Source organism: Saccostrea echinata, unplaced genomic scaffold (assembly GCF_033153115.1).
Source record: "Saccostrea echinata isolate AGI-Se365-2 ecotype Australia unplaced genomic scaffold, CSIRO_AGI_Sech_v1 ptg000028l, whole genome shotgun sequence".
In the NCBI taxonomy this organism is placed as follows: domain Eukaryota; kingdom Metazoa; phylum Mollusca; class Bivalvia; order Ostreida; family Ostreidae; genus Saccostrea; species Saccostrea echinata.
Window position 1 is genome coordinate 846495 of NW_026889777.1, and position 27884 is coordinate 874378.

Genomic DNA, 27884 nt, shown 5'->3' on the forward strand with positions numbered 1-27884 from the left:
TGTACGTAATGAATGATTTACTAGAAAGAATGTGTAGTGTACGTAATGAATGATTTACTTAAAAGAATATGTACGTGATGAATGATTTACTTATAAGCATGTGCACGTGATGAATGATTTACTTATAAGCATGTGTACGTGATGAGTGGTTTACTTAGTTCGATGATGAAGAACATCGTATTTTAGTTTCCATAATAAAGCCACTTGACGATTTGCTGGTGTTTTAATTTTCATCATAAGGTTTTGAAACACAATACGAACAATTGACGAATAATATATCTTATCATTTAATTATGACATGTCGACTTGAAATCTACCTGACCTCTCTTAGTCATATGAAACTAGTTTAAAGCTGCTGTAAGAAATGAAAGAAGTATACATAACTTAAAAAAAACAATAAATTTTGCTTTAACATTAAATTTTTATATAATATGAATGTTTATTTTGTGTTTCTTTTAATTTCAGACGTTAAAGAATATACCAATATGAATGTGTACAGTCTGGTATTGTTCCTCGGTGCCATTTGCGCATCTCTTAATTTGAGTGCTAGTCGTGTGCCCACTACGACGCGTAGAATGAAACGTATGTATAAAATTCTAAACTCTCTTTCTGATGGAAGAATATCTACCATCTGTCTAGTTGTCTGTGAATCTGTCAATCACTCATGTGTCGTCTGAAAACTTTTCACATTTTCCAATTCCATATCTTCTCCAGGATTAACATACATTATCAAATCTTGTCAGTTGATGCATCCTGGAGGGAGGAATGTGTCAAGTCATAAACGTAGGTCGACCTCATTTTGGAATTTTATAGATTCAAAATATCTTACGCAGTATGAGACATCATCAAAGTTTGTTGATACATTGTTGGCCACATTGCTATCTATATGTATACCCGGTATATGACAGTCAATCATATCGCGTGGGACATCTATAGGTTCATTAAACCTTGTCAATTGATGCATAAATTGGGAAAACTTTTAAGATCCAAAAAATTTTATGGCAATCCAAGTCAACTCATGTCTGGGTGATGATCATATCTTTTTCAATGAGAAACATTTTTAGTTTATGCATCTTTGGGGCATGGAGCGTCATGACCCAAATGTAGGTCATTTGACCTCTTTTGACATTTATTTATATGGTTATTTTTAAGTTATAGAGAACTTCATGAATGCAGTAACTTGTTTCCAGTTGTAGTTGCAAATGACAAATATAGCTTGAGGAATCAAATATATACATGAACAAATATATATTCCTGTAGTTCCCAGGCCCGTAGAAAGCAATTTCAGTTTGGGGGCACAGCCGTACATTTTCAGTTGCGGGGGCACTATCAACTACCAAAAATTCCTTGACAAGCAAAAAAAGAAAAAAAAAGTCATCAATCAGACGTTTTTATTGAGGGGGCACAAGCATATAGTATCTATGTTTTCTATATTAATCTATATATCGGCAAAAGTATTGGGGGGGGGGGGGCACCCCCCCCCCCTCCGTGCTCCCCCGGTTCCTACGGCCATGGGTTCCACACAGGTGTATTAATTAGGTACCATATAGCTAGCAGTACACTTTATATTATTTTAATTTGTGTCTGATAGTGGAAAAATAGTGCTGTTGGTATTTAAACGGTGACTGCTGCACCACCCCCACCGCTCAAATTGACTAATTTACTAGTTACCTAAATGTAAGAGACTTTCATTTTTTCCTCTCTCTTCTTTTTTTTTTTTATTTTTTTTATTTTTTTTTTTGGGGGGGGGGGGTATATTAACCACCCACACTCCTACAAGTAAGAGCCTCGGTTAACGTCCTTAAGCTCCTTATATACCTCGGACTCTACAAAATCGTCATTATTTCAATTTGTCACCAGAATTACTTTCGATTTCACTTCATGTTAATTTTGCGGATTGCTAGTCAGAAAACGAAAATTTCAGTAAACTAGTTTCGTTTGGTCAGATTTTCTGCATTCCATTCCCGAATTTCAATCAGACGACTTGTTTTAATTTCTGCTTCGATTTTAAAAATAATGGATTTGTCGCTAATACGAGAGATTAACATTGTTTTATGTGTAAGTGTTATCGCAAATAGTGAATATTTTATTGTTTCGTGTCATTCGTTAATGTTTAAAGCCTGAATTTTTAATTAAACAATTTATTTCCACTTGGGGTTTCAGCGGCGAGAATTTTTACAATGGATGCTAGAGGTTACGCGGCGCCAAGTCAAAAATATCTCGCCGTGAACCTTTAGCATGCTGGAGTACCACAGTGTGCGAAATTAACGCCTGTCCGATGGTCCGAATCTATCTCGAATTGAATTGGGCTACCCCAATCCGAATTGAAACAGACCGAATTGTCTATCCCAATTTTGGCCATGGATAAAATGAGCTTGAACAAGAATGACCATTTCGTATTTTTAACATGTAATTATAAATAAAATAATTGTGAAAAAATAATTTAATACTTTTATATTTTACATGGTAAAGATCTGTTGTTAAATCTCTTTACTTATTAATTTATAACATTGTGCATCTTTCGGTGAATTAGCGGTGTACTATTTTTACCCAATGTATATCAGGCACGCTACAAATCCAAACTGCGGGAAGCATGGCATTAAAACACAAATTGAATAAACAAAAAGACAACCAAAAAGAATGAAAATAAAATAATGAATCCGAAAAAAAGGAAAGCTATAAAGATGAAATTAAAGTTTGTGTCTTTCACAAATATTAACTGGTCTGCAGAGTGAAGTTCATATACGACTGGTACAGTTTTATTGGGTGTGAAATACACGAACACTGCATGATTATATTTAATTTTCACTAGATAATAATGAAAATATATAGCAGATACTTCAATAAGAATATAAATGAATAAATTTAAAAAAAAAATATATATATATCAACAATAACAAGTGCACATTTTTTCCAAGTTTACTTTCTTTGGACATTCCCATTTGTCTACGGTCTATCCCAATTTAAAATGAGATAGTCCAATGGGCTATTTCATTCTCCAGATTAGTTTTGCACACTGGTACCACACCGGCTGTCTTATACATGTAAAATTTTCACCCCCACAGATCAGAAGTTAGGATCTTTAGGAACATTTTTCAAATCTCAAACAGAAGTAGAATAACTTAAATGAGAGGTAAAATATATTTTAAAAGTATTGTCGAATATTAACAGCAATATTGCAATGTATAATGATATACGTAAAAGCTAGTATAGATGTACCTTGCATACGAAATAATCTAGATAAGGATCATAATATTATAGAGAGTTTGGAGAAGGTTTTGGTCTGTATGTCAGTTTCGAATATTTTTAATATTCCCAACAATCAAAATGAATTTGAATTGCCATACCTACATGTATACTGGATTCTAAAACACCATAGAAATCCTCACAAACATAGCGGGTTCCAGTAATATTCTAATTGTACCAAGCCTCTTTCTTTACTAACTCCTCACTAAAATATTAACAGCAGTGAAGGAGAAACTTGAGAAGTGCTGTACAACAGTATATTTCAGTAGAAGTGTTCATTAGATATAGATACTTAAAAAATTCAAGGAACTTTTGAAACATTTGAAATAACAAAATTTATCAAAATCAATAACATCAAAACGTACGACTTTTCAACACTTCATACAACCATTCCCTACGATAAAGTCCAAGCTTTTTGACATCAAAGACAGCTGATTTTTCAATAAAAACGAATCTCGTAAATGTACTTACCTTGTCATTGGTCATTTGCAAAAATTATTTTGTTAAAATACATTTCGATTTATGTACACACAAGTACAGTACTCTGAAGTTGATATTAAAAAGATGCTTGAGTTTCTGATTGACAATATCAATTTGGTTTCGGGAGACAAGACTCCAGGATCAGGAAACAGACTTATACTTAAGTCAAATTTTCAATCGCTTATAAAATGTTTATTTATTACTGAATTATTCCCTAAATTTGCAGATAACAAGAATTTTGTGAAGCAGTGTGGAAGAATATTCTAATTTTGGTCTGCTTGACTTCTACAACATTTTAGTACAGACATAAAGATTTTGACTCAAGCTTAAGATGTTTTATGATCTTGAGGCCAGGTCCTCCAACAATCTGTTGGAATTCCCATGGGCACCAATTGCACCCCGTTATTAGTAGCATTTATTCAGAAACTTCTTTACATGTCATTGAGAGGAAGAAAAGCGCTTACTGTACCTTCAACTCGACATTTAGATATATATCGACGACTATCGACGATTATCATATAAGGGTGAATTTAAAAAAATGACCACCAAACTGAAATTTTGTGGAAAAAATCAAGTACTTATAACATATTTTTCACTTATATCATCATATTGCACATGCATTCTAGTTTAAAACCCTGAAGTGGCAATATAATAGACAATTGGGTAAAAAAGTTTCAGAATTTTTATCAGTAAAATTTCTTTTGAAAAAAGAAAATATCATTACACCTTAAAAGACCTAAAATACATAATCACAAGAAATTATAGTTTTTTATGCTTCAAAATGGTAAAATGGATATAAATGATTAAATCTAGACCTTGATTGAGTATTTTCTCTTGTATATGTAACAAAAATTGGCTTTTTGATTGATATTTTACATTATTTTTTCAATTCTGGTTTGAAATGTTTTAATATGAAAAAAATATGAAGCAATAAAAATCCCCAAAATTCATTTTTATGCACCGCCATGAATATGGCCGGGGCATATAGTGTTTGTCATGTCCGTCTTCCGTCCTACCGTCCTTTGTCCTTCCGTCCTTCCGCCACACTTTGCATTTAGCTCTGTTCAAAGCTCAGTTTCAAAGAAACTATCCAAGATATTTTTATCAAACTTCATATGTTGATACATACTTATGTAAGCTATTCAACTGCATCAACATTATTTGACCTTGTCCTTTCCTTTGACCTTGACCTCACTTTTCTTAAATTAGTGTTTAGCACAGTTTTAAAGATACCAATCAAGATAGTGTAATCAAACTTCAGATGTTGATACATACTGATGTAAGCTATTCCACTGCATCAACATTTTTTGACCTTGACCTTTCCTTTGACCTTGACCTCACTTTTCTTAAATTAGTGTTTAGCTCAGTTTTAAAGATACCATTCAAGATAGTGTAATCAAACTTCATATGTTGATACATACTTATGTAAGCTATTCAACTGCATCAACATTTTTTGACCTTGACCTTTCCTTTGACCTTGACCTCACTTTTCTTAAATTAGTGTTTAGCACAGTTTTAAAGATACCATTCAAGATAGTGTAATCAAACTTCAGATTTTGATACATACTGATGCAAGCTATTCAACTGCATCAACATTTTTTGACCTTGACCTTTCTTTTGACCTTGACCTCATTTTCTTAAATAAGTGTTTAGCTCAGTTTTAATGAAACAATTCAAAATATTTTTAACAAACTTCATATGCTGATACATACTGATGAGAGCTATTCAAATGCATCAATATTTTTTACCTTGACCTTTCCTTTGACCTTGACCTCACTTTTCTTAAATAAGTTTTTAGCTCAGTTTTAAAGATACCATTCAAGATAGTGTTATCAAACTTCATATGCTGATACATACTTATGTAAGCTATTCAACTGCATCAACATTTTTTGACCTTGACCTTTCCTTTGACCTTGACCTCACTTTTCTTAAATAAGTGTCAAACTTCATATGCTGATACATACTGACAAGAGCTATTCAACTGCATCAATATTTTTGACCTTGACCTTTCCTTTGACCTTGACCTCACTTTTCTTAAATTAGTGTTTAGCTCAGTTTTAAAGAAACCATTCATAATATTTTTATCAAACTTCATATGTTAATACATACTGATGTAACCTTTTCAACTGCATCAACAATTTTTGACCTTGACCTTTCCTGTGACCTTGACCTCACTTTTCTTAAATTAGTGTCAAACTTCATATGCTGATACATACTGATGTAAGCTATTCAACTGCATCAATATTTTTTCACCTTGAACTTTCCTTTGACCTTGACCTCACTTTTCTCAATTTGTGTTAAAATGTTGCATTACTAATATATCCTCGGCGGGGCATTCATGTCCTATGGACATATTTCTAGTTTTTTGGTCTGTTCAAGTCAATTCTTTAAATCTAAGCCGAAAAGAGTTTTTTTGTACGAATTTTCTTACAAAAAATACTAGATTTTGAAGTGACCCTTTGTTACATTATTGTGTTGCACTCCTGACATCTGATATGTATTTCATTTAACATTGTTTTAAAAACTATAACACACAATAACCCATTCTTACTTTGTAAATCAATTTGTCGTTCCGATATTTTTCATCGTTTATGGCAGGTTTTTCATATTTGAAGACCTTAAAACATGATAATTTGCAAAGTATAATATATATAAATTGTATTTGAAAATATATATATATGTGAAATGATGAAAACTATTCCCTGAATTGACTGTAAAATTTCTGTAATTTGTTGATAGACGTTGTGTTTTGAACATCAAATAGTACCAAACATTTTTTTCAACTTATTTTTTAGTAAAGATAGTTAAAAAGCATTGGTAATTATAAAGCAGTTTTGTTGCACTCCTGACTGCAATAAAATTTAAAATTAAAACCATATAACACAAAAATTCATAGAGTGTTGGCAACATCGAGTGGTAATGAAATTGTGCAATATTCATAGCCCAATACTTCAGTATTAAACAGATAAAAGTATTAAAAATCGCATTTTATCTAAAATTATTCCCTATTCATGCCAAAAAACTAGCTTAAATGTATATTTAGAAGATAAAAAAAAATTTAATGCATATTTTTCTTTAGAGAACAAACACAGTAACCCACCAGAAAAATTCTACTCATCATTTTTTCTTTATCTCTATTCTTATTGGATGATTTATAATTCTAACATATTTGTTGCATTCCTGACCAAAAGCATTGGGGCCTTTAAAGCAGAATTGTGGAGTGAAAATTACTTAAGAACTTGTTCTGTTGTTTCAGTGAAGTTGAGGAGGAATTACTTGAATTTTATGACAATTTTTAGTGTGTTTATTTTTAACATTCATTAAAAAATCACAAAAAAGATAAAAACACATCTGAATAGATAAAATTGAAAAAGGAAAGATTTTAATGATAAAACTGTCAATAATTTAGTATTAAGTTATACAAAAAGATCATTATTAATTAATGAATACTTCTAAGCATGAATAGAACTGTTTTCGTCACACAATTTGAATCTTTAAAAAAAAATATGTTGCACTCCTGACCATAGAAATATAGATCTGAAGCACAGCCATATCCTGTAATTGATAAATCTACTTAGTAAAAATGTTCTTTGTGTCTTTATTTTTCAAAATAAAAATCAGAAAATCATATAACGATAATAGTTTTTTCATGCTTGGGAGCAAAACATCAAATGTTGCACTCCTGACATTATTGGGTATGCACATATACTTGACTCTCATAAATGCTGCTTGTGATTTATATAAAATTTTTAATTTTTAAAATGTATATCAGTTATTATTTTACACTTCAAAAATTCTTTTTTGTCTTAATTTTCTTTCAGAATTTTACAATCGACGTTTTTTTGGCAACACTACATTTTTTCTGTTGCACTCCTGACATGGTATAACATTTTTTTAAACATCAGCCATGACCACAACTTGATTAAACAAAAGTTACTACAGTCCACATTTAAAGCTCAATACTTTGAATATTATCAGGAAAGTCTTTATTTTCAACATAAAGCAGTATTATTTATTTCATAGATCTCCAAAAAATATTGAAATTTCAAAATGTCACAAAAAGGTGTTGCACTCCTGACAATTTTAGCATCATTTTTGGGCATAACTTTTTTGTTAATTGAGATATCAACGAGATATTTGGCAGGTATTTAGACACTATCTAAAAACATATGCTGAGACATAGAAATCTATTTTCATTGCCTGTATTTTTAGTGTGGGTTGATAAATATGCGTTTGGTCATTTTTTTTTTTTTTTGAATTCACCCATAACAAAAGTTTAACAAATGCTGACTGACGTATTTCATACTAGTTGTTAGGCCATTGCATGTATTTACACATTGAAATTTCTACGAATTTTTCCTTTTATCCGATCATGACAAGGAGAACACGGCGGATGTGACCGGTCGACAGGGGATGCTTACTCCTCCTGCACCTGAACTCTGATCTTTTAGGAGGTCCGGTTTTACTCTACTCCCGATTTGTATTATTTAAATGAAATATGAACTTGAATTAAACTTGATTTTTTTAGACCTCATCCAAGATGATAAAAAAAATTCAAGTTTGTTTCTTGTAACCCAACCCATTCAAATTGACCCCGGTTGGATTTTTTGTGCCAAATCTCAATCAGCTGATTCAATTTATACATTTTTTTTGAATTGTAGCTTTATTTGAGATATAAAATATGTCAACCTAGTCAACATTTACCTTAACTTAAAAGAGTATTCATTTTTATAACATGAAGCTTTTCTCCCACAACTTTTTGAAGTTCGTTTTCTGCCGCTAGAAAGCCATGTTGGGTGCCCGCTGTAAATGTCACACCAAGTCAATTAAGTCCGGGTTGTTTGACCCTATGATTCATTGGCACCAAAAAAAAAAAATCCAGACCTACCGACCCTTGATTTTTTGGGAATGTTACAGGAAACAAATATAATATTTTTAGGCCAGATTACCATAATTTTTTTTAAACATAAAAACATTGATGATCCACGACCAGATCATAATTCTGTTCTGACCAAATATACTAGTAGGCCCTGTATTGTTATTGATTAAAATAAAGCATGAAAAAGGCATTTAATCATTCTTTAAATCTTAGCTTGTAGATCTTCATTGTAGCCTGTGGGTTTTATATATACAGGCTAAAATTAGCCTGTGGTTAAAAAAGTTAATTTCGATCCCTGGGCTGGGATTCATAAAACTTCTAAGTATAATCTTAAGTTTAAAAAATCACTTAAGTTTTATATTTTATACTTAAGTCCCCTAAGTATCACTTAAATTTGGTAGAAATACTTAAGTGTAATTCATAAACATATTTAGTGCTTAAGTATTGACTTAAAATTAAGTGTCCTCAGGAGGTGTCTTAAGTAGATAAGAAATACTTAAGTTTTCTTTCTCAAAATAACAAAACAATAAAAACTGGAGACCAACACCCTGAGGTTCAAATTGCGGAAGATTCTCACGTGTGGATACCGAAAGGTATTCAATAGGGTCTGTACCTAAAGTTATAAACTAGAAGATATAAAACAGATCACCAACACTTCGTGAGAATGCAGCAGTAAATTTATTTGGTCTCAAAATAAAAATAATGCTTTACAGAAGACATTTTACTCTTTCAGTAAGAAACCATGCTATTACATCCAACTAGAAACTTGTTTTGAATTTGAGATCTTTATCACCTGGTAAGATGCAGTATTGTGCAATGTTGATGACAAAGTTGTATCAGTTGTGATGTAATACACATGGAATTAAATACCTCCATCACAAAAGAGTGTGCATTTTGTTCGGGAAATTGTATGCGTTGCTAGGGTGACCTAACTTAAGTGCTATAATTTTCTCAGAATTAAACTTAGCTAAGAATTGCACTTAGAATTTATGTGAATATGACTTAAGAATTTTTTCTAAGCTAAGAATTTATTTTATACTTAAGTGTGAAACTTAGCACAAATCTTAAGTGTGTTTATGAATCCCACCCCTGGAATACTCTTCTTTATCTCCATATTTCATTGAATGTCTCTTCAGTGAATTGCAGTATTTTTTTATAGCTAATGCGAGCTGAAAGCTCAAGTAAGCTTTTCAGATTGCATTTAATATTGTAAGGCGTCCTTTCGCATTCTTTTAGCATTTTCGAATTCTCCCATAGTATATCTCCGGTCCAAACATAATGAGACCTGCCACAGAGTATCCTTATGTTAGTTTTGCCTTTATCTCTGTTCATTTGTTCTTTTATTTTTTATTTTAGAATATATGGACTATATGCTTAGAGGTTCAAAATGGAATTGGAAACACAAAAAAACATACGCCATCGTGAAAACGGGGATGGGATATGCAGATATTGACGTTGTTTCCAAATACAGGTTAGATGGGCGGACAAACACGAGACCTAAACTTCCACCTAGACCCCCTAGACTACCACTAGGCGGCAGAAAAACAGGAACAAAGAGGCCCAAACCGACACCAAAACCAGGCGGAGGACGCAGACCAGAAACAAAGAAGCCCAAACCGACACCAAAACCAGTAACTACGACACCTAAGCTAGGTATTTATCTTTAGCTCTATATGTCATAGATTAGCAAAAATTTACAATGTAAGGTACATGTATGAGAAAGTATTGGTTCGTATACTAGCTGTTTGTTCTTATTAAGATAGAAAAATTTAGGTTGTTTGGTGAAATGTACAAGTTTTTCAGTATTGTAACGTTATTTAAGGAATAGCTCTCTGGTGTATGAATTTTTAAGGATTATGATGTGATCAAACAGTTTGCTCGCCGAAGGCGATTTTGCAAAAAATTCCTAAATTATTACGTGGGCAAACTATTTGATCATCATCATAAAACCAAAACACCAGACAGTTATTTCTCTTACTTTTACGTTTCTTTCTGATAGACATTACCAAAAGTACAATTATTTTGTTGGAGTTTATATACCTCTGACTGTGTGATTTTAACAGCAAGAAGCAGAGACATAAATTATTTAGGCAACTCCGTCACGTGATTCTGTTTGTTTTAAGCTCTGCTGGTCAGAGAATGGAAGAGTTAACTTATGCGATGATAACTAGTAGATGGTCGTTGTCCATCCGTCTGTCTATCTGTAAATAATTTTTCAAAATGCTACTCCTCCCATAATTTTGTATTTTTTGTCTGATTTCAATATATATATTCACCTATTTATAAGTCGGGTTTTTGGGAAGTTTTTTGGAAGGTAAACTTTGGTCCAAATCTCTGTCCGACTTTTATTAAAAAAAAAAATCGGAATTTTTCTGGAGGAGGAAAGTAATTCTGTATTAACTCTAGACAACAATAACCGTTTGTAAAGGTCGAAACTTAATCAAATGAAGAAAAGGCAGATCTAAGGTTACCATATATATGCATAAAACACAGGTTTGAATGATTTTTATTTTTGATCAAATTATTACTAAAAGATCAAATGTCGATTTGAATATAAATCTCAACTTGGCAACAGATTCTGGCAAATAACCTACTGACTTATAAGTGGGTCAATTGCAAATTATTCCTCCAAAATAATTTGAAAAAAAATACAGTCGATTTATAAGCGAATTGGCTTATTTGCGATTATATACGGTAGCTGGGTACACAAGTAAAATATACTAAGATACAGAATTCCGTGTATCTGGTTTTGATGAACGGCATTGCCATGGCTATTATAAATATAGATTTCTGTGAAATTCTTTCTTCTTCTACAGTTTTGGTCGGATTTCAGTTAACCTTTTTACGCACGTTAAGCAGACTGCACTAAGATACATAATTCATTAAATTCATGATTATTTTTTTTTTTAATTTTTACGGCGTTTCCATGGTTACTATACTTGAAAATTTCTGTGAAAATTCTTTCAAAGAGCTACTTTTTCTACAGGTTTGATCTGATTCCAATAAAAGTTTTTACACAAGCAGATATACTCAGACACCTAACTCTATATCAATTTTTGATTTCGATGAATAATGTTGTCATGGTTACTAAAAAAGATATTCCAAAAATTTCTTTCAAAATGTTTCTTCTATAAATATACAGTTTTGGTCCGATTTCAATTAAACTTGGTGCACTAGTAGATTCACTCAGTTTCATATTTAAAAAAAAAAAAAAAAAAAAAAAAGGTGTTGTAATGGTTATTAAAAATAGACATCTCTGTGAAATTCTTTCAAAAGGCTACTCCTACATAATATTCAGTTAAAGTACATCATTGAGGGTGTCAGCAAGATTCCAGTTCCCCAAGAGCAAGTCTATTTCCCGAGGCACAGCCGAGGGAAATAGGCTTGCTCGAGGGGAACTGGAATCTTGCTGACTCCGTCAATGATATAGTTTAACTGTTTTCTTATACCGATACTAAAATTAGACTATTTTTAAAATCCGTAACTGCAATTCTATTTTATACGCAGGGCAATTACATTTATAAGGTGCAATGGAAACTCAGAATGTAGATAAAATAAATAAATTCAATAGAAGGTCTTTAATTGTATTTGAATCAATGGTCTTACTCTGTAAAATACATGCAACTGCAAGCGACACTCTTTTTGAATGTATTTTATAAACAATTTCATTTACACCTTAACAATGTTCAGTGATCCGTCTTGCTTTCAGTGCACATATTTAACCACGAATGTTGACGTCACAATAAGCAATGCGTACTCATTTCTCGTGTAAACTTGGCCCCGCCTCCCTATATGTAACATTAAGCTGCTTTATGAATATTCATGATTTTATTTGGCACATATCGGTACTTTTCGTATGAATAAAAGAAATTGCTAGGTGTTCCGAATAGGTGTGTATCAGTTCATCAAACTGACGCACCTTTTTGCAGGGAATCAGTCTTTTTAGAATCAGCAGAATACATGTATTATTATAACAGTAACTTGATCCGAAGAGTCGTACACGGTATCACGTCAAGTTGACAGGCGCGGATCATCAGATCAAACGAGACGCGAAGCGTCGAGTTTGATCTGATGATCCGCGCCTGTCAACGAGACGTGATACGGCTCTTCGGATCAAGTTACTGTTATAATGATAAATTTATTATATACCCCTTCACAACTAGCAAAATATAATAAAAGGAAACTTTTTGGATCAATTACACAACTTTTATCCATTAAACAAACCATTTTGTCAAGGAACTTATTGATGCGCGAGAATAAAAACGTCATTTATCTGTGTACTACGTCATCAGTTTCAGAGACGGGTGGTATGGATTCAGAAAACCGCAGTGTGGTGATTCGGAACGTCGGATCACACCGTCACGTGAATGCATAAATTCAACTGTAAAACTGAGTGACAAACAGTTGGGTGTATAATAAATTGGGAGATTCATTTTTTTCGAATCTGATGTCAACTTCCTATTCATCCCTGTATCTGTCCGTAAATGAACTTGTTTATATTCACATCAGCTATTCACATAAGAGCGGATGTACTACTAGTGAGTATTGGCTCACAGACTTCTTGTTTTTTAAACCACACCTATTTCCCCATAATGAGCAAATGGCTTAGTTTATGAAGATACCAAGTTATTTAAGAAATAATTCACGCGTCGGAGGAATTGTTGGAGAATATATACCCCGATATTAGACAGATTTTGTTGGCAAATAAAAACCGAGCACGAGGTTTCATTCTGCTACTGCGAATATGAAGCTAGATTTGGACGTCATCTAAGTGTCTTTTGACGTCAGAATCGAACGAATGCTATCTTCGTCCATTTGTATCTCAAGCATTAGAAAAAGTGCGGTGTAATCCGAACCCAAAGTAATTTTTCCCTCCAATTTGCGTCACAATCAAAAGATACCTCTATCCTTTCCCTAGTAAACACAGTCAAAATTAGAGTAAACTGATTTAAAATTACTGATAATGTGATGACGTTTGTGATTTATTGGAGAATAATGGCCGCGGCATCTCTTTGATCTTTGCGATAACCGTAGTAGAATTTCTTATAATATATCGTACAAAGACTTGAAAATGTTTAATAAAAAATTCCATCCAATCTGACCACATCCATGTTTCCTCAGCCTCAAAAAGAACAGCGTTGTTCAAATAGCAGGATTTGTCTATGATGCCACGTAAATCTGCAATACTGTTGCAATCTGTTTCCCTATACAGATGCTAGATGTGGACAAAAAGTTTGAGTCTAACAGCTCAGGCATTAACAAATTTAACGCTACCAATCAATGATAAAAAAATAAGTTGAATAATGGTATGCATTTTTAATTTAAAAGTGAAGTGTACATTGCGTGACCTGGAACCTGCATCATAAAAGTAATTTGCTGGTGAATTTGCTGCTGATGTTTATTGTTGATCAAAAATGCTTACCTGAAATTGGTCCATCAGTTGAGGATGTAAAAACAAACGAGTGACTTACACATACAGAAGTGAAATATGCAATTTCACGTCGTTGATTTTAGACGCAAATTTTTACGTTACGTCATAATTGAGCTAAGGGAGGTTTTTGTTGGCGGGTCACACTTTGAATAACATTTAATATTGAAAAAAATCCTGCAAATTTATGTGCGTAAATTATCGTGTGACCTTTTTACTGTAAAAATATATATGGGGTACCTGTATCAAAAATCTAAACAGGCAATAAGTTTTTTTTGTTTTTTTTTTTTTTTTTGGTTTGTTTATTTGTTTGGTTTCTTTCCCAAACTTCTTGTAACTTTAGTGCTGATCGGTTTAAAGTATCAAATAGTTTAAAAAATGACAAAAAAAGAAGGGGCCAGTGATGTAAATTTTGAGATATTAGCCAAAATACGCGATTTTCAGAAATAACAAAGTAAATTTTCTGCTGCGTGGATGTGTAAAAGAGCTAAGTCCACGAAGCATCAAAAACGGCCTCTTCTCAAAAATTAATGTTATGTTTATTATAGATAATATAGAATTTTTGCTTTTCATAACCATTTTCCTTTTTTCAATATCTATTATAGTTTTTGAAAAATAGGTATTGCAATATGGCAGTGTTTTGATAGAAAAAGGCAGTAGGAAAGTCATTTTTTGTAATGTAATGTCACGTCAAAGAGCGATAGAAATGACTTAAAGTTTGCAATTACAATGTAGAAATATACGAATTTAAGACTTGAAATTGAATAATTGGAGATAGATATTTATTAAATCAACATCATTTAATTTAGAACCATAAATTTAAAAAAAAAAAAAAAAAAAAAAACAGATAAAAGAGTTCATTTGATATACCAGTCAATTCTGACTGGATAGAATTGAAAAAATCTTTTCAATGGAAAATGACGACAACTGCAGTATTTTTAGATCAATAAAATAGTAAATATTTGAGCTTTTAAAAATCTATATCTAAATAAATTATCATAGAGAAAATAGTCAACGGAAGTTAAAAGGATAATACTTCCTAAACATTTGTAAAAATAAATTGAACATCTCATCTTTTTTGTGGTAAAAGAGAAACTGAAAGGAGTTTCGTAAAATACGGAACTCATTCAAAACTTGTTAAATACAAAATTTTGTGGAAATAATTGAATTATATTTTAAAGAAAATCACCTAAAAACAAAAATATTAAATCTGCTTAAAAATTGAAGATCTATGCTATTAACTTAGATGAATTCACGAGAATTCCCCACATTCCATCAAAGAATAAACAGAGTACAATGTATTTATCAACTGAAATATAAATATAGGTATTAGCCGATGTGTTGTTCGAAATACATGCACATGTATATATTTACTGCAAGAAATAAAAAAAAGGTAGAAATTTGTGTTATACTTGATTATAATTTTGAATGTATATAAACAAAGAGAGTACATGTAACATCAAGACAAATTCTTATATTATACTGTAAAACAACTTTGATGAATACGCATGCGAGATATATCCGCGATATTCGCACGTACCCCAAGCTCGCGGATATTTATCTTCACGAACAAGCCAATCGCTAGGCCATATTTTATTCCCGTAAAATAATAAGTGTATGCAGGACAGTGATTCGTGGCGTGTTGTAAAGTAGAGATAAATAAATGATGTTTCTGTTTTTCTTCTCATAACTTATCAGTATCTATTGACCTATAAATGTAATAAATTTAGTATGTTTTATTGATGTATTGCTTAACATTCACTACTTTCAATTTCATTTTAACATTATGATTTTCATGTGAATAAATAGAGCAGTATTGCGTATGTAATGCTCTTATACGTCAAGATAGGAAGAGAAATGCATCTATACAGGGATTTAATTTAATATTTTGCAAATACTCAGCGTAAAATTGATTTTACACGAACAATTTTTGAAAGGGGGGGGGGGGGTTCCAGGTCTGTGCTACAAACACTCATGCATAGAATCACACCACAGGCACTTCTAGCCTGTAGAAACGGTTTTCTAAGGGGACAACCTTCAAAAAGAGTTGACAAGCAAAAAAAAACAAAAACAAAAACAAAACAAAAAAAAACAAAAAAAAAAAAACACCTGTGCACCACGCTCTAAAATCCTATTTCGGGGGTGGGGAGCTTCCTCTAACTATTCAGTACATTTTTTTTCTTTCAAATACTTGAATTTGTGCATTTTTTACCTTCCGGCAACAAGAAAAGGAGGGGGGATCTAAATCAAAACTTACATACTAAAACTACAGCAAGATTATTCTCTGTAAAAGTGAGCCCCCTCACCCGGCATTATACGGGAACATTTTAAAATCTTTCTCTTCATTGAATAAAATATCTCCATAATATAAGGAGAGAAATATATTCTCTTATGCACACTCCCTTTCATAACGTTTTATGTTTACTGTACTTCTTTAAGTTAGATACTTCAGAAGATAGTCCAAAAATTGCATAGCTAAAAGTTCGCCGGAATTCAAAGTGAAAACTTGCATGTTACTTGTGGGTGGTCGAGGCCCGGGGCCGGGATTTTGAAAGTGCACGGAGGGAAGCAAATACGCGAAACATTACATTGAGTACAGAAAGAGCAGATATTGAACTACTTACCTATATTACAGAATCCCCCCCCCCCTCTCTGGAAAAATAAAGGGGGTTCCAACCCCTGGAATCCCCCTCTGGATCCGCTAATGCACATATACATATATATTGTGCTTAATTTTTTATCAGTGTACAATTATTTGTACAAGGGAGGTGCTGGTCAAGAAAACTTGGCAGAAACAATTCATACACAAGTAGTTTACATGTACACATTTTACTCTTATTTACATTAACGTAGATCTAACACTTCGATTAAATAATTCTGAATTTTTTGAAACATATTTCAATCCCTTTTTCTTCCTTCTCTCAAATCAGTTTTTTTTTTTTTTTTTTTGCTTGTCATTTATTTTTTAATTTGACATCCCACTTGCACTTCATCTCACTCCTTATAATAAACAATGTCAAGAGTCATATATGTAAAATATGCATCTTATTTCTGGAAACATATTTGAAATGTGTTGAAACCAGACCGCATCCTTTCTTTAAGGTCAAGATCTAGTAAATGAAAGGTGCCTACAGATTTCTCAAATTTAACAAATAAATTCCTTTAATGATGCTTTGTAACTTAAGCTTGGTTAAATAAGGTGTTTCGGGGCAAAATTTGTAGATAAATTAGACGAAAAATCATATTTTAAAGTGTCATTTTCATTGAAAAATTAAGAAAACCAGTCATGAATACCGGAGTTTTTTCCATATCAAACAAAGGAAATGTATTCAGATTGCCTAAAGTCTCTCAGAAAACGGTAATTTGTATGTTCTTGGCCTCTTCTTCAAAATAATGTTAAATTTAATATAGGTATCAGGATTACAAATTGAATTCCATGAAAATACTTCATTTTCTACATAATCCTCTTAGAGCCGTAAGGTACGGGAAAAAGAAAGTTGAAATTGATTATGACGTCATAATGGACCTAGCACCAAAAAGTTAGTCTAAAGTCATTTACTAGATCTTGACCTTAAAAAAAGAAAAAGTTACTTTTCACGTTTTTATGCAGGTGCAAGAATTATCACGCGAGCTTTTTTAATGAAATAATTGACATGAAGTTACAAAAATAAAGATTGATTGCTACTTCATGTAGATATAAATATTGTATATACCGACATGGGGATTCATTAAAGCCGGACATGTGCATTTGACGGATCAGCACATGAGTTCTATTTTGGATCCAGTTTACAGAGATATTTATTATCTCAATGCTAAAATTCTAATGATATCTTTTTAAAGATAATTTTCCCGTTTTTAATTAAATGCATTTAACAACACGACAGAAAATTAGGTCCATAAAAGCCTTCGATTTTTTTATGACAAGCATTTTAACCGAAATATTGATTGCATGTATCTTCTATGACGTCAAAAATGACGTATAACGAGTAACGTCATGTACAACATACATGATCATAATATACACCCATGCTTTTTTTCCAAAATACAATTATGATTTCAGAAAATGTACTTTTTAGATTTTTTACCACATTTAGTGTCTTAAAAGCAAACAATAGACTGTTTTCTATCACCTTGTGTCTTATCTATGGATCTTTAGTGTAATATGAGCCACCCATTAGCAATTGGCTATTGAAATTAACGGATATTTGAAAGCATAAAAATTCAAAAGTAATGTCAAATTTCGTATTTGTCAAAGCACAAACAACGCTAATACATGTAATTGACATAATGATTTGTATTTGTGGTATTTATACATATAGTAAGTATGAAAGTTGTTCTTCCCTGTGACCCCATCTAACTTTGGAAAAAAAACCTGTTGATAAATCGGCATTTTTAACCCTTTTTTAAAACCAGCATATATTCCAATAGTCTGATATGCCTAATAACGCCTCATTTAATTTTTTTTTTTTACATGTGGGATATGAGTGCGTTTCCACTTACATTATCAATATATTTACACCTCATGAATCGATCCTATAAGTTTGTGTTAAACACGAAGACACATACGATGGATCGTGGCCATAGCATTTTTCAAACGCACTGAAATTTTATTTTTTTTTCAACATGAGCACACTCGTTACCGCAAAATATTTTCAATGGAAAATGTTTCTCGAATAGTTATCATTCTTTTTCCGTTTTAATATTTTGCGGTAACGAGTGTGCTGTATGTGTAAATCACGATTAATTGTGTAAAGGACAAGATAGGCTAAGACCCCTTTTTGGCCCCTAGTTTGGCCTGTCTTTTAGAATGATGCAACAGTTTGTTAATAAAAACCTGTTGTCACCCCTACCACAAAATGAGTCTTGGTTCTAAGTTATAGGATACACAGAGGTCACAGGAAGGTCAGAAAATATGTCAATTTCCGAATTTTCTAATTTTTATGCAAATTTTCGTCGATTTTACAGCACATTTTGTTTCAGAAAACATAGAGCACAAGCTTGCCTATCTACGAAATTTATATATTTCATACACTAGTACATGTATCAGATGTATCTTATGTATAAAAATCTCAGATAGGCAAGCTTGTGCTCTATGTCTCCCGAAGTGAAAAGTATCTCAAATTTGACGAAATTCCACCAGAATTGAGGAAATTCGGGAAAATGTCCTACTTCTGCACCCTCTTGTGGCCTCCGTGTGAGCTTTTGAAATTAGTGCTGGATTTAAAACAAGCATCATTTTAAGTTCTTAACTACAAACTATCACAATTTTAACCTTGTTCTGAATTTTACATCAAATAAGGGGCCAGATTCGGCCCTTAACATACCTTGTCCTTTGGCATTTTCCCGGAAAACCTCGAACCACGGTGAGGTTTAGAATTTAGTTTGACATAATAAATATCCGGTTTTGATTAAAATATTGTACATGTGAAATGTGTTAATGTTCTAGTGTGAGAATGATCAAAAACATATATTCTGAAGCCATTTTAATTTTTTTCATATTTACTAGGCCAAATAAGGCATATTGTGGGTCGAGTTCTTTGTTCTGAAAATATTAATTAAATATACATGTATTTAATATTCCCAGTAAATAATGACAAAAAATTCTCTAGTAAAAATATGTAGAGCTAAAATTCTAAGATATAAAATTTAACAAGTGTGTAGATTTGCACTGGAGAATTTTCTACTAAATATCCTTCCACCATTAAAAAAAATAGCCCCCACCCCCACCCCCTAAATCTTGTTTCTTTACAATTTTGTGATCATTTTTTTAATTGGATATTGTATAACTTGCATTGTTAAATATATTATAAAAATTGAATTGTAATAAATAATTTTTAAGTTACAGGTTCTGAACAAACTAAACATTGTAAAAAGCTGACGAGTGACATACGAGGGGTGATCAAAAAGTCCGCGAACTATCTCTATATTTACAAAACCACGATTCAGACCAGAATGAAATTTGGCACACATGTAGTCATACAAGTGTTATATAAATAGCAGTTGTTATAATGTTTTGATCCATGTTTGTGACGTCACAATTTGAAAATGACGTCAATAGATAGGTTACTTGTGACAAAAAATGATTGACTCAGTCGTACTCGAGCAACGAACAGCTGTAAAGTTTAATGTGTATCTTGGAAATTCCTTTGCAGTAGCATATAATAATTTGTACAAAGTTTATGAAGACAAAAGACTTGCCAGGAGTTTAATCATTAATTGGATTAATTGTTTTAGTGAAAGAAGGGAGATGGTTAAAAATGATGTTTGTTCTGTTGCCCAGGGAAAGCAAGCTGGGGAAGAGCTGTGTCCTTAGATGAGTAATTTGTTATGAATGAAAGCCAAGTTACAGTAAGAAAAGTAGTTGAATATCTTAACAATAATATACATGTAGTTATTAAATCCCTAAAATATCGTTTACTTTAGACTTTAAACATATCAGTTATGATAAAAAGAAGGCGCCCGTACTTTATCAATATTGGATAAACGACGCTCCCAAGAGAGAAAACTCGGGTTGTGAGGGTCACCATGCTCATTCTGGGAAAGGATATCCTTATCCAACCATCCTATTGCTGAGATTTGGCCATTTTTGAGAAATTGACTGTTCTTGTTATAAAAAAAAAAAAACTTTCATAGTAAGAAATATTAGACTCGAAAAAAATCTTTTACCTTCTGTGAACGGAACGCTTCGGAGCATGTCACATGACCGCCTGTATCACGTGATTCGCGCTTGGGCAGAACGGTGGCAGATGTGCATTTAAATTGAAAAGGACTAATTTAAAAAATAATGAACCCTGAAACCTAATTTCATTTCTTTTATAAATGGAAATAATTCAATTAGTTCGCGAAGTTTTTTATCACCCCTCGTAACTTAATTAATATGACACCTCTATATTGAGAATACTCTTGAATTTGACTTGATTTGATTAAAAGAAAATAATAAACTCAGTTCATATTACGACTTTTACCATGTGCACGCACGCACATGCATGGAATGACTCCTGATTATTCATTTATATCATAAAAGACCAAGGGCACTTGTTTCGTAGGGCACCCCCTACGACCCCCCCCCCCCCGTTCAAACTTGTATTTTATTAATTTATCAATCATTAACCTACTTTAACAAGATGCAGGTGGTTTCGAGATTCTTTTTTTTCTTTTTTTCTAATGAATCGTTCCAGTCTTCCTTTAAAGTAATTGTAAACCACTCATTTGTCTCGACACATTTCAAGACGTTACAGAGGATACTTCAACTTCCATTCGGCTTATCGAGTAGGATAAAACTAAAGACTTCCAAACTTTTTATTCTGAAGTGGTTTACAATAAAGACCTCTTATACGAGTGAAATACTCTTGCAAGGGACTTAAAACTACAAGAATCAATCCATTTTAATTTAGTATTTATAACACCTTTCTCATAAGTAAAGCATTATTAACGAGTGATCAAGTGAAAATGTTTACTAGTAGTCAATGATCGGTTTCAGCAAGCGATAGCCGAGTGCTTTCAAGAATACTCGTCGACATCCTTAATATCTATAGTTTAAGGTATAAAGGATGTTGCTCGAGGGAAGAAATCCTACCTTAGTAGTACACTGGGTAATTTAAAGGCAGCACTGTGTAACAATGGAAAATTGAACGATAATTGCCATATTTTTTTTTAATGAAAATCGACTAATAAACGTGTATTTTAACAATAATTATAAAAATGTGTAAAACTTCCAAACTAATCTTAAGACGACTTAGTTTTCTTTTCCTCCACATTCAACCTTGTCCTTTAATATTTTCAGTTTCAGATGTTGCCCGAGGGAAAAAATCCTACCTTAGTAGTACATTTGCTCATTTCAAGGCAGGACTGTGTAACAATGGAAAATTGAACGATTTTTGTCATACCAGATTGACCACAAACCCATGGTATCGGATCGATCTGGGGACAACCTACAACATTGACGAAGTGATAATCTATAACAGGAGAGACTGTTGCGGTAAGTATAATCCTAAAAGACTCTGCAATCATTATCCATGTTGTATTTTTGTTTATTTTGTTTCAAGTTTATTAAAGGTTTTTTGAAATGGAAAGCTCAAATATATATTATGAAGAAGATATCGCCAAAAGATTTTTTGAAGTGAGAGAGACGAACAGCTTTCTGAAAGAAAAAAAAATCTGCAATGCATTGAACATGCCTGAGCATACAAACTTTTTTTTAATTTTTATCCTTGTCTGTTGCACTCTGTCTTTAATCAATTTAACAATTTTAGCTGCCGCTCTTAAATTGTGGAATACATTTTGCAAAATTGAATAGATTTAGGCAAAGGGGGAAAATTTGACGTTTTTTTTTTTTCTTGGTTTTACTTGGATAAGACCAATATTGCAAACCAATTTTTTCTAAGCGCCTCCACCACTCACAAATCTAGGGTTTATGTGAAGTAGAACAGATCAGAACAATTGCCTAGCAAAGATTGGATATACTGCAAAGCTAGGTTGGCTATTTCGGTCAAAGAGGGGAAGTTAAATTGAAACTAATGGTCTTCAATACAACCAGAAATCAAACTGTTTATTTAAGAAGCAATATCTCCCTCAATCCCAGTTTTGAAATCTATTATATGAGAGATAGGAATGGAGGCCCAGGACCTTGCAACTGGCTGGGGCAACTTTGATCACATTAATCAATATTAATCTTTACGACGATAGACTAGACACACTAGCAGATGAGCTCTATTTTAATTAGGCAATTAATCCTCTATCAAAGATAAAGAAAAAGGCATATGCTTCTGAAATAGGGTTTATGCTGATGGGTTGCCCATTCTAGGAAAACACACTTGCTTATATCTGGGCTTGTGAAGGAAGATTTTAAGATTTTGTTGAACAAAATGCTTAAGACATTATTTAGAAGTGTAGGACAAGAGAGAAGATGCCCCTCACCTTTTGACAAAAGTTTTTTTCATTAGTAATAGCCAGAAGTGCAAGCTTACACCGAAGGACTTTTAGTAAGAGACGTTTGATTTTTTTCCCCCTCTTGCCCACAAAATTCTACTTACACAGAAAACATTAAATGCACATTCTTCACAAAATCGTCACTCTTTATCACAGTGAATGATCATTCATTATGTTTCATGACAGTTTTGGATTAAAAACAGGGAATTATTTAATCTTAGACTAATTATAAATCCTGGATTTTCAGAAAATTCTGAAATCAGGTGTAGTGCCCGAAAACTAACTTAGTTTTGCTTGAAATTATCAGTTTTCACTGTAGTAGATACTGTCTAAATGGGTAAGTGTGTATATAAGAAGCTAATATAATTGAACTATTGTTTATTTTTATTCATTCATGTTTTTATTGTGTTCCAATTTCATATTTTTATTGTTTATTTTCAGCCATAATTAATATTTCTAGGGTAAATGTCTTTTATGCAGTGTATCTGGTGTTCTACTGTTGTAGCTGTAGAAAATAATGACGCATGCGCAGATGGGGGTTAGTCGATGCCTGGCATCAAAAAACGACTAACCCCCATTTGCGCATGCGTCATTATTTTCTCGCTAAATTCTGCAGTTTTCTGCAATCAAACGGCGATATTAAAATAATCCATCGAATTTCCGTCATTAAATTATGCTACGACTCCACTGTTATCGCAAAACGTTCCTTCCGAGTTGTAGATATCCGTTAAACATTGCCAACAACGCACGGCTTCATAGTCCCCATGAATGAAGACCCGACTGAAGAAATGACTTGCAGCAAACGAAAATACATACCGATGCGTATTCAGCACGACAACTGCAAACACTTACATATGTTTTCACAATCGTAACAACTTTTAAATCCAACGAAATGGTCAGAAAAACGCAGCGATGTAAACACTACCAAATTTACAGCAGCTTCCTTATGCAGACAACCACTCCTCGACGTCACAGTCGTAAAATACGACGTCACAGGTACACTCTTTTCCCGAACTTTTCTAATGCAAAATGGCGATTAAGCATTGTACGTAATATAAGGTATACTGTCTTTGTTGTTCAGCACACGTACTTTTAATTGTTTGTAAAAAGTTCTCCTTTTACCAAGTAATTGAATATCACAAGAGGAAAGGAAACTGGAATGTCTTCAGTACAGAAATCGGTCTTTGAAATTTGAAGATCCATGATCCGCCCACTTGTTTCACCTCCAGCTAAGAGGTGCATATTTAGTGTGCAAATCTCGAGTTTTAAAGCCATTGTGACGTCACCCTCAATAATTTGTAACAGATCAGTGAAATCTTACACATGAATCAATAAAAAATAATAATAAATTATTTAATATAGTTAAACTGTGGAAAACGTTAGTTTGAATTCTTGTGTACCATAAACAAATTCCCAAGCCTTTGTGACATTACTCCTAAACTTGCAATGACGGGGAACAGAGAAAAATACTGCGTCATAAATATAATAATAATAGTATTTGAATACACCAGTCAGATTAAACCACCCCGTGTCCTCTTTTCTTGTACTTTACAAACGTATTTTTTTTTTTAGACAGAATACCCCCCCCCCCCCTTGGCGAAAAACGGATCAAGTACTCAGTTCAAATATTTTAATTTTTATTATTTTCATCATCAAAATATATATATATTTGTATTGGCTCAAAAAAAGAATTGAACAAGTTAAATTGATGCAAAGCATCAAATAGACCTCAAAAATAAATAAAGCAAAAATCTGAAGTATTTCCAAAAGAAAGAGCACCCCCCCCCCCTCCAAAAAAATGCATTTATGGCAGAATCTAGGAGAGGTGGATCTAAGAAAAAAAAATATTTTCTTCAGTGGCATGTCTGATGCACCTTGGAATTTAGTGTTTTTTTAATTTTTTATTATAGCCTTAAAATATTTCTGAATCTAGGGAGAATCCACAGTGTGCAAGTCTTTCTAAGACACTGTGAGTTACCCCAATACCCTGCATATTTCACTTACCCATTGAGAAGAAGGTAAACATGGCCTATTTACACCCTTCATACGTTCAAAGGCAACATTTCTCAATATTTGAAATTTTAATTCTTTTCCCCAGACACTCTTCTTCCTATCTATGCCCTAAAATCTGTCCATCCCACTTCGTGCGAATCCTAAGACATATTTACGGGAAAAACCCTGCGCTTTGCGTGGTCAATGAAATGGGGTAAATTAGTAACCTGTGGCATACTTATACTTTCTAAAATCAAATTAAGGGTTACATACAAATTCCAACATTTATTTTAATTTCCTTTTTATTTAACTTTGTTTATTGTTTACTCTTTTATTTTCTATAATTATATGTTTCATTTTAAATGTATTATTATTATTATTATTGAGCACATAAAATATTGAAATTATGCCACCCCCCGAAAAAAAAAAATTAAAGGCGTCATATTATTCTTTAAAAATAAAATTTAAAGCTTTAATCTTATATCTGTAAAAGTTTTGGATCCTTCCCTCAACACTGCCTTGACATCATTTGTCTCGGATAACATAAAGATAAGCGTAAGCCAGCGTTAATTGCGCTTTGATTGAATTCAGTCTACATGCAGCTACACCAGAGAGAATCCACAGAATTTCTTCCCATGTAGAAAAGTGCATCTTTATGATAGACTTTTACACTGTTCGACTTTTCTGTGTTTGTTTTATCCCCTCGCAACGGAGTTGCGTGTTTGTTTGTGGGTGAGTGAGATAATTCTGTGCAAAACGGAAGTGACGTAATTTGCATTGGAATCGATGTCGGATGCTGCCTTAGCTTATGGATAATAAATTGCGCAACTCGATCACTATATAATAGTATGCTGCTAATCTATTATTATTATCATTTTCTTTAGCCTCATGTGGTTTTCTACCTTCTCAATATTTTTGTCCCCGTTTCAGACAATTGTGGATATGTTACAAATCTTGCATTTTTACCAGTATCTTATTTGTGGTATTGTAATCTTCCATTTATACCTACATGTTAAATATAACATGGTTAATATTCTACCATATTACGATATTTTAATATTATTCAATTAAATGTGATCTTATTGTAATAATTGTATTTGCCCTCTGAGGGCCCTTGATTGGTGAATAAACATACTATTATATATCATGTTTCAACAACATGGGAATGGAAAAGGGCTGTAAGCCTTTGAATGAAATTGTCCATACAAGGACTCTTTTCGGACAAACTATTATTGCGCAGATTTAGAGGGATATCTGGAGTGTCCAACTCCACCCTCGGATATTTTCTGAGATATAAAATTTAAATAGCAAAGTAAACCAAAATGACCCCCCCCCCCCCGTTTAAAAAAAACTCAGACACTTAGGACACTTGGTAAAATGTGATCGAATGAGTCATTTACATGTCCTAACACCCGCTCCCAAATAGATTGTTCGCTGATTCTTGGCTACTCCAAAAAATTTGAGATTTTTTTTTCTGTTGGAGTTGCCCCCTCATTCTCCTAACCTCAGAAAATAATCACACGTTTCAAAGCACACCATCATGTAAGAAATATTAATTTGTTTATATTTCACATAAATTAATTCTTCTAAATGTAAATCCTGTCTCTCCATATAGCGTCCCTGCATTGATGATGATTTTCCTGGTCGATGTTCACAGGCTCGACTTGTAGTACTAGTAATGCAGTGCTGGACTTTCAAACTCGCAATCGCGTGGCAATATTGTATAGGAAACAGATCACGTCACATTTTGATAAAATATTTTGGAAAAAATAAAATAAATAATGATAGTGAAGGTAACATTATGTAAGCAAAATCATATAATTGTTCTTTTTTTGCTGGGAAAATTGTTAGACTGGAGTGATGCTTTTATAATATGCACAGTATTATTTCTTCTTCGAACAACAGTTAACACTTTACATGGAGGTTTACAATTCCTTAATTTTGTTGATACTAATGTAGATTAAATATTATCGATAATGTAAACCTTTTGTCTTTATATGCTATTTTTAAATGTCTCGTTTCAGCTGATGCATAAAAAGAGATATTTCTTTTTATTGACAATACAGCCCCGTAGAATACCTGGGGGGGGGGGGGGGGTTGTAAGTATAGTTTTTCACTGTTGTAAATCTTTATTTAAATGCTTCCTGTAGTCTCCCCCGTTTTGTTGCAGCATTAAGATCGAGCACTCGCAAACTCCTGCAGTTAAAAAAGAAATATACTAATGTACAACAACCCCCCTCCCCCTTCGAAATAGGTGTTTTGAGTTTGGAGACTTTAGCTTTTTTTACTGCATAGACATGATAAATATTGCATCTCAAAGTAATTGCCAAAAAAAATCTCAGTAAATGCTAATGATAGATTTATAATTAAGCTGTCAGAGCATAATATCAAATAAAGTAGTTCGTCGTATAATGTAAGCGTTATTGTTTATATTTGCCGTAACATAGAATCAGCTACAAGCAAATCCTTTAAAAAGAAAGTTGACCTAGCGCTGTGGCCATCATAAAACACACAAGTAGATATCTGAATCATTGGTTTAAGTTGCTGAATCCATTAATTGTAAATAAAAAAGGCATAGTGATGAACGGGGGGGGGGGGGGTGTCAATTCAGAAAGGTGAATCTAGAGTGGGCTTCACATCGGCAATAGCATTACTCATTAGTCATTTTATAAGCATTCTATAGTTTACTGTATTTTAAATTTTAAGGTGAAAAATAAGAGATCAGTAGAACCAATGAGCACCTAGTTTAAAATATTCCATGCAGTGTGGTACTATTTTGTAGCAATCGCATCTTCTCTGGTCTTTCCGGCAAGCATGCATATCCGAGGTTGTTATTCGAGCGTGTCGTAAAGTAGTATATTTATCATAATTTTAGAATTAACTGATATCTTCAGTCTTTGCATTATAAGACCTAAGTAACTGTTACATTTC

General features: G+C 32.8%; 2 protein-coding genes across 2 annotated transcripts in view; both read left to right on the top strand.

The window, feature by feature from the left end:
• Positions 1-27884, top strand: part of LOC133194003 (zinc finger MYND domain-containing protein 11-like) — a 187921-nt gene that overhangs the window by 142476 nt on the left and 17561 nt on the right. The window lies entirely within an intron of this gene.
• LOC133194001 (uncharacterized) overlaps positions 1-27884 on the top strand; it is a 163464-nt gene that overhangs the window by 4584 nt on the left and 130996 nt on the right. Inside the window, exons 2-4 of the mRNA XM_061329912.1 lie at positions 475-582; positions 9962-10258; positions 21817-22011. Of these exons, the coding sequence (XP_061185896.1) occupies positions 486-582; positions 9962-10258; positions 21817-22011 (589 nt within the window). The 5' untranslated portion in view covers positions 475-485. The remainder of the gene's footprint in view (positions 1-474; positions 583-9961; positions 10259-21816; positions 22012-27884) is intronic.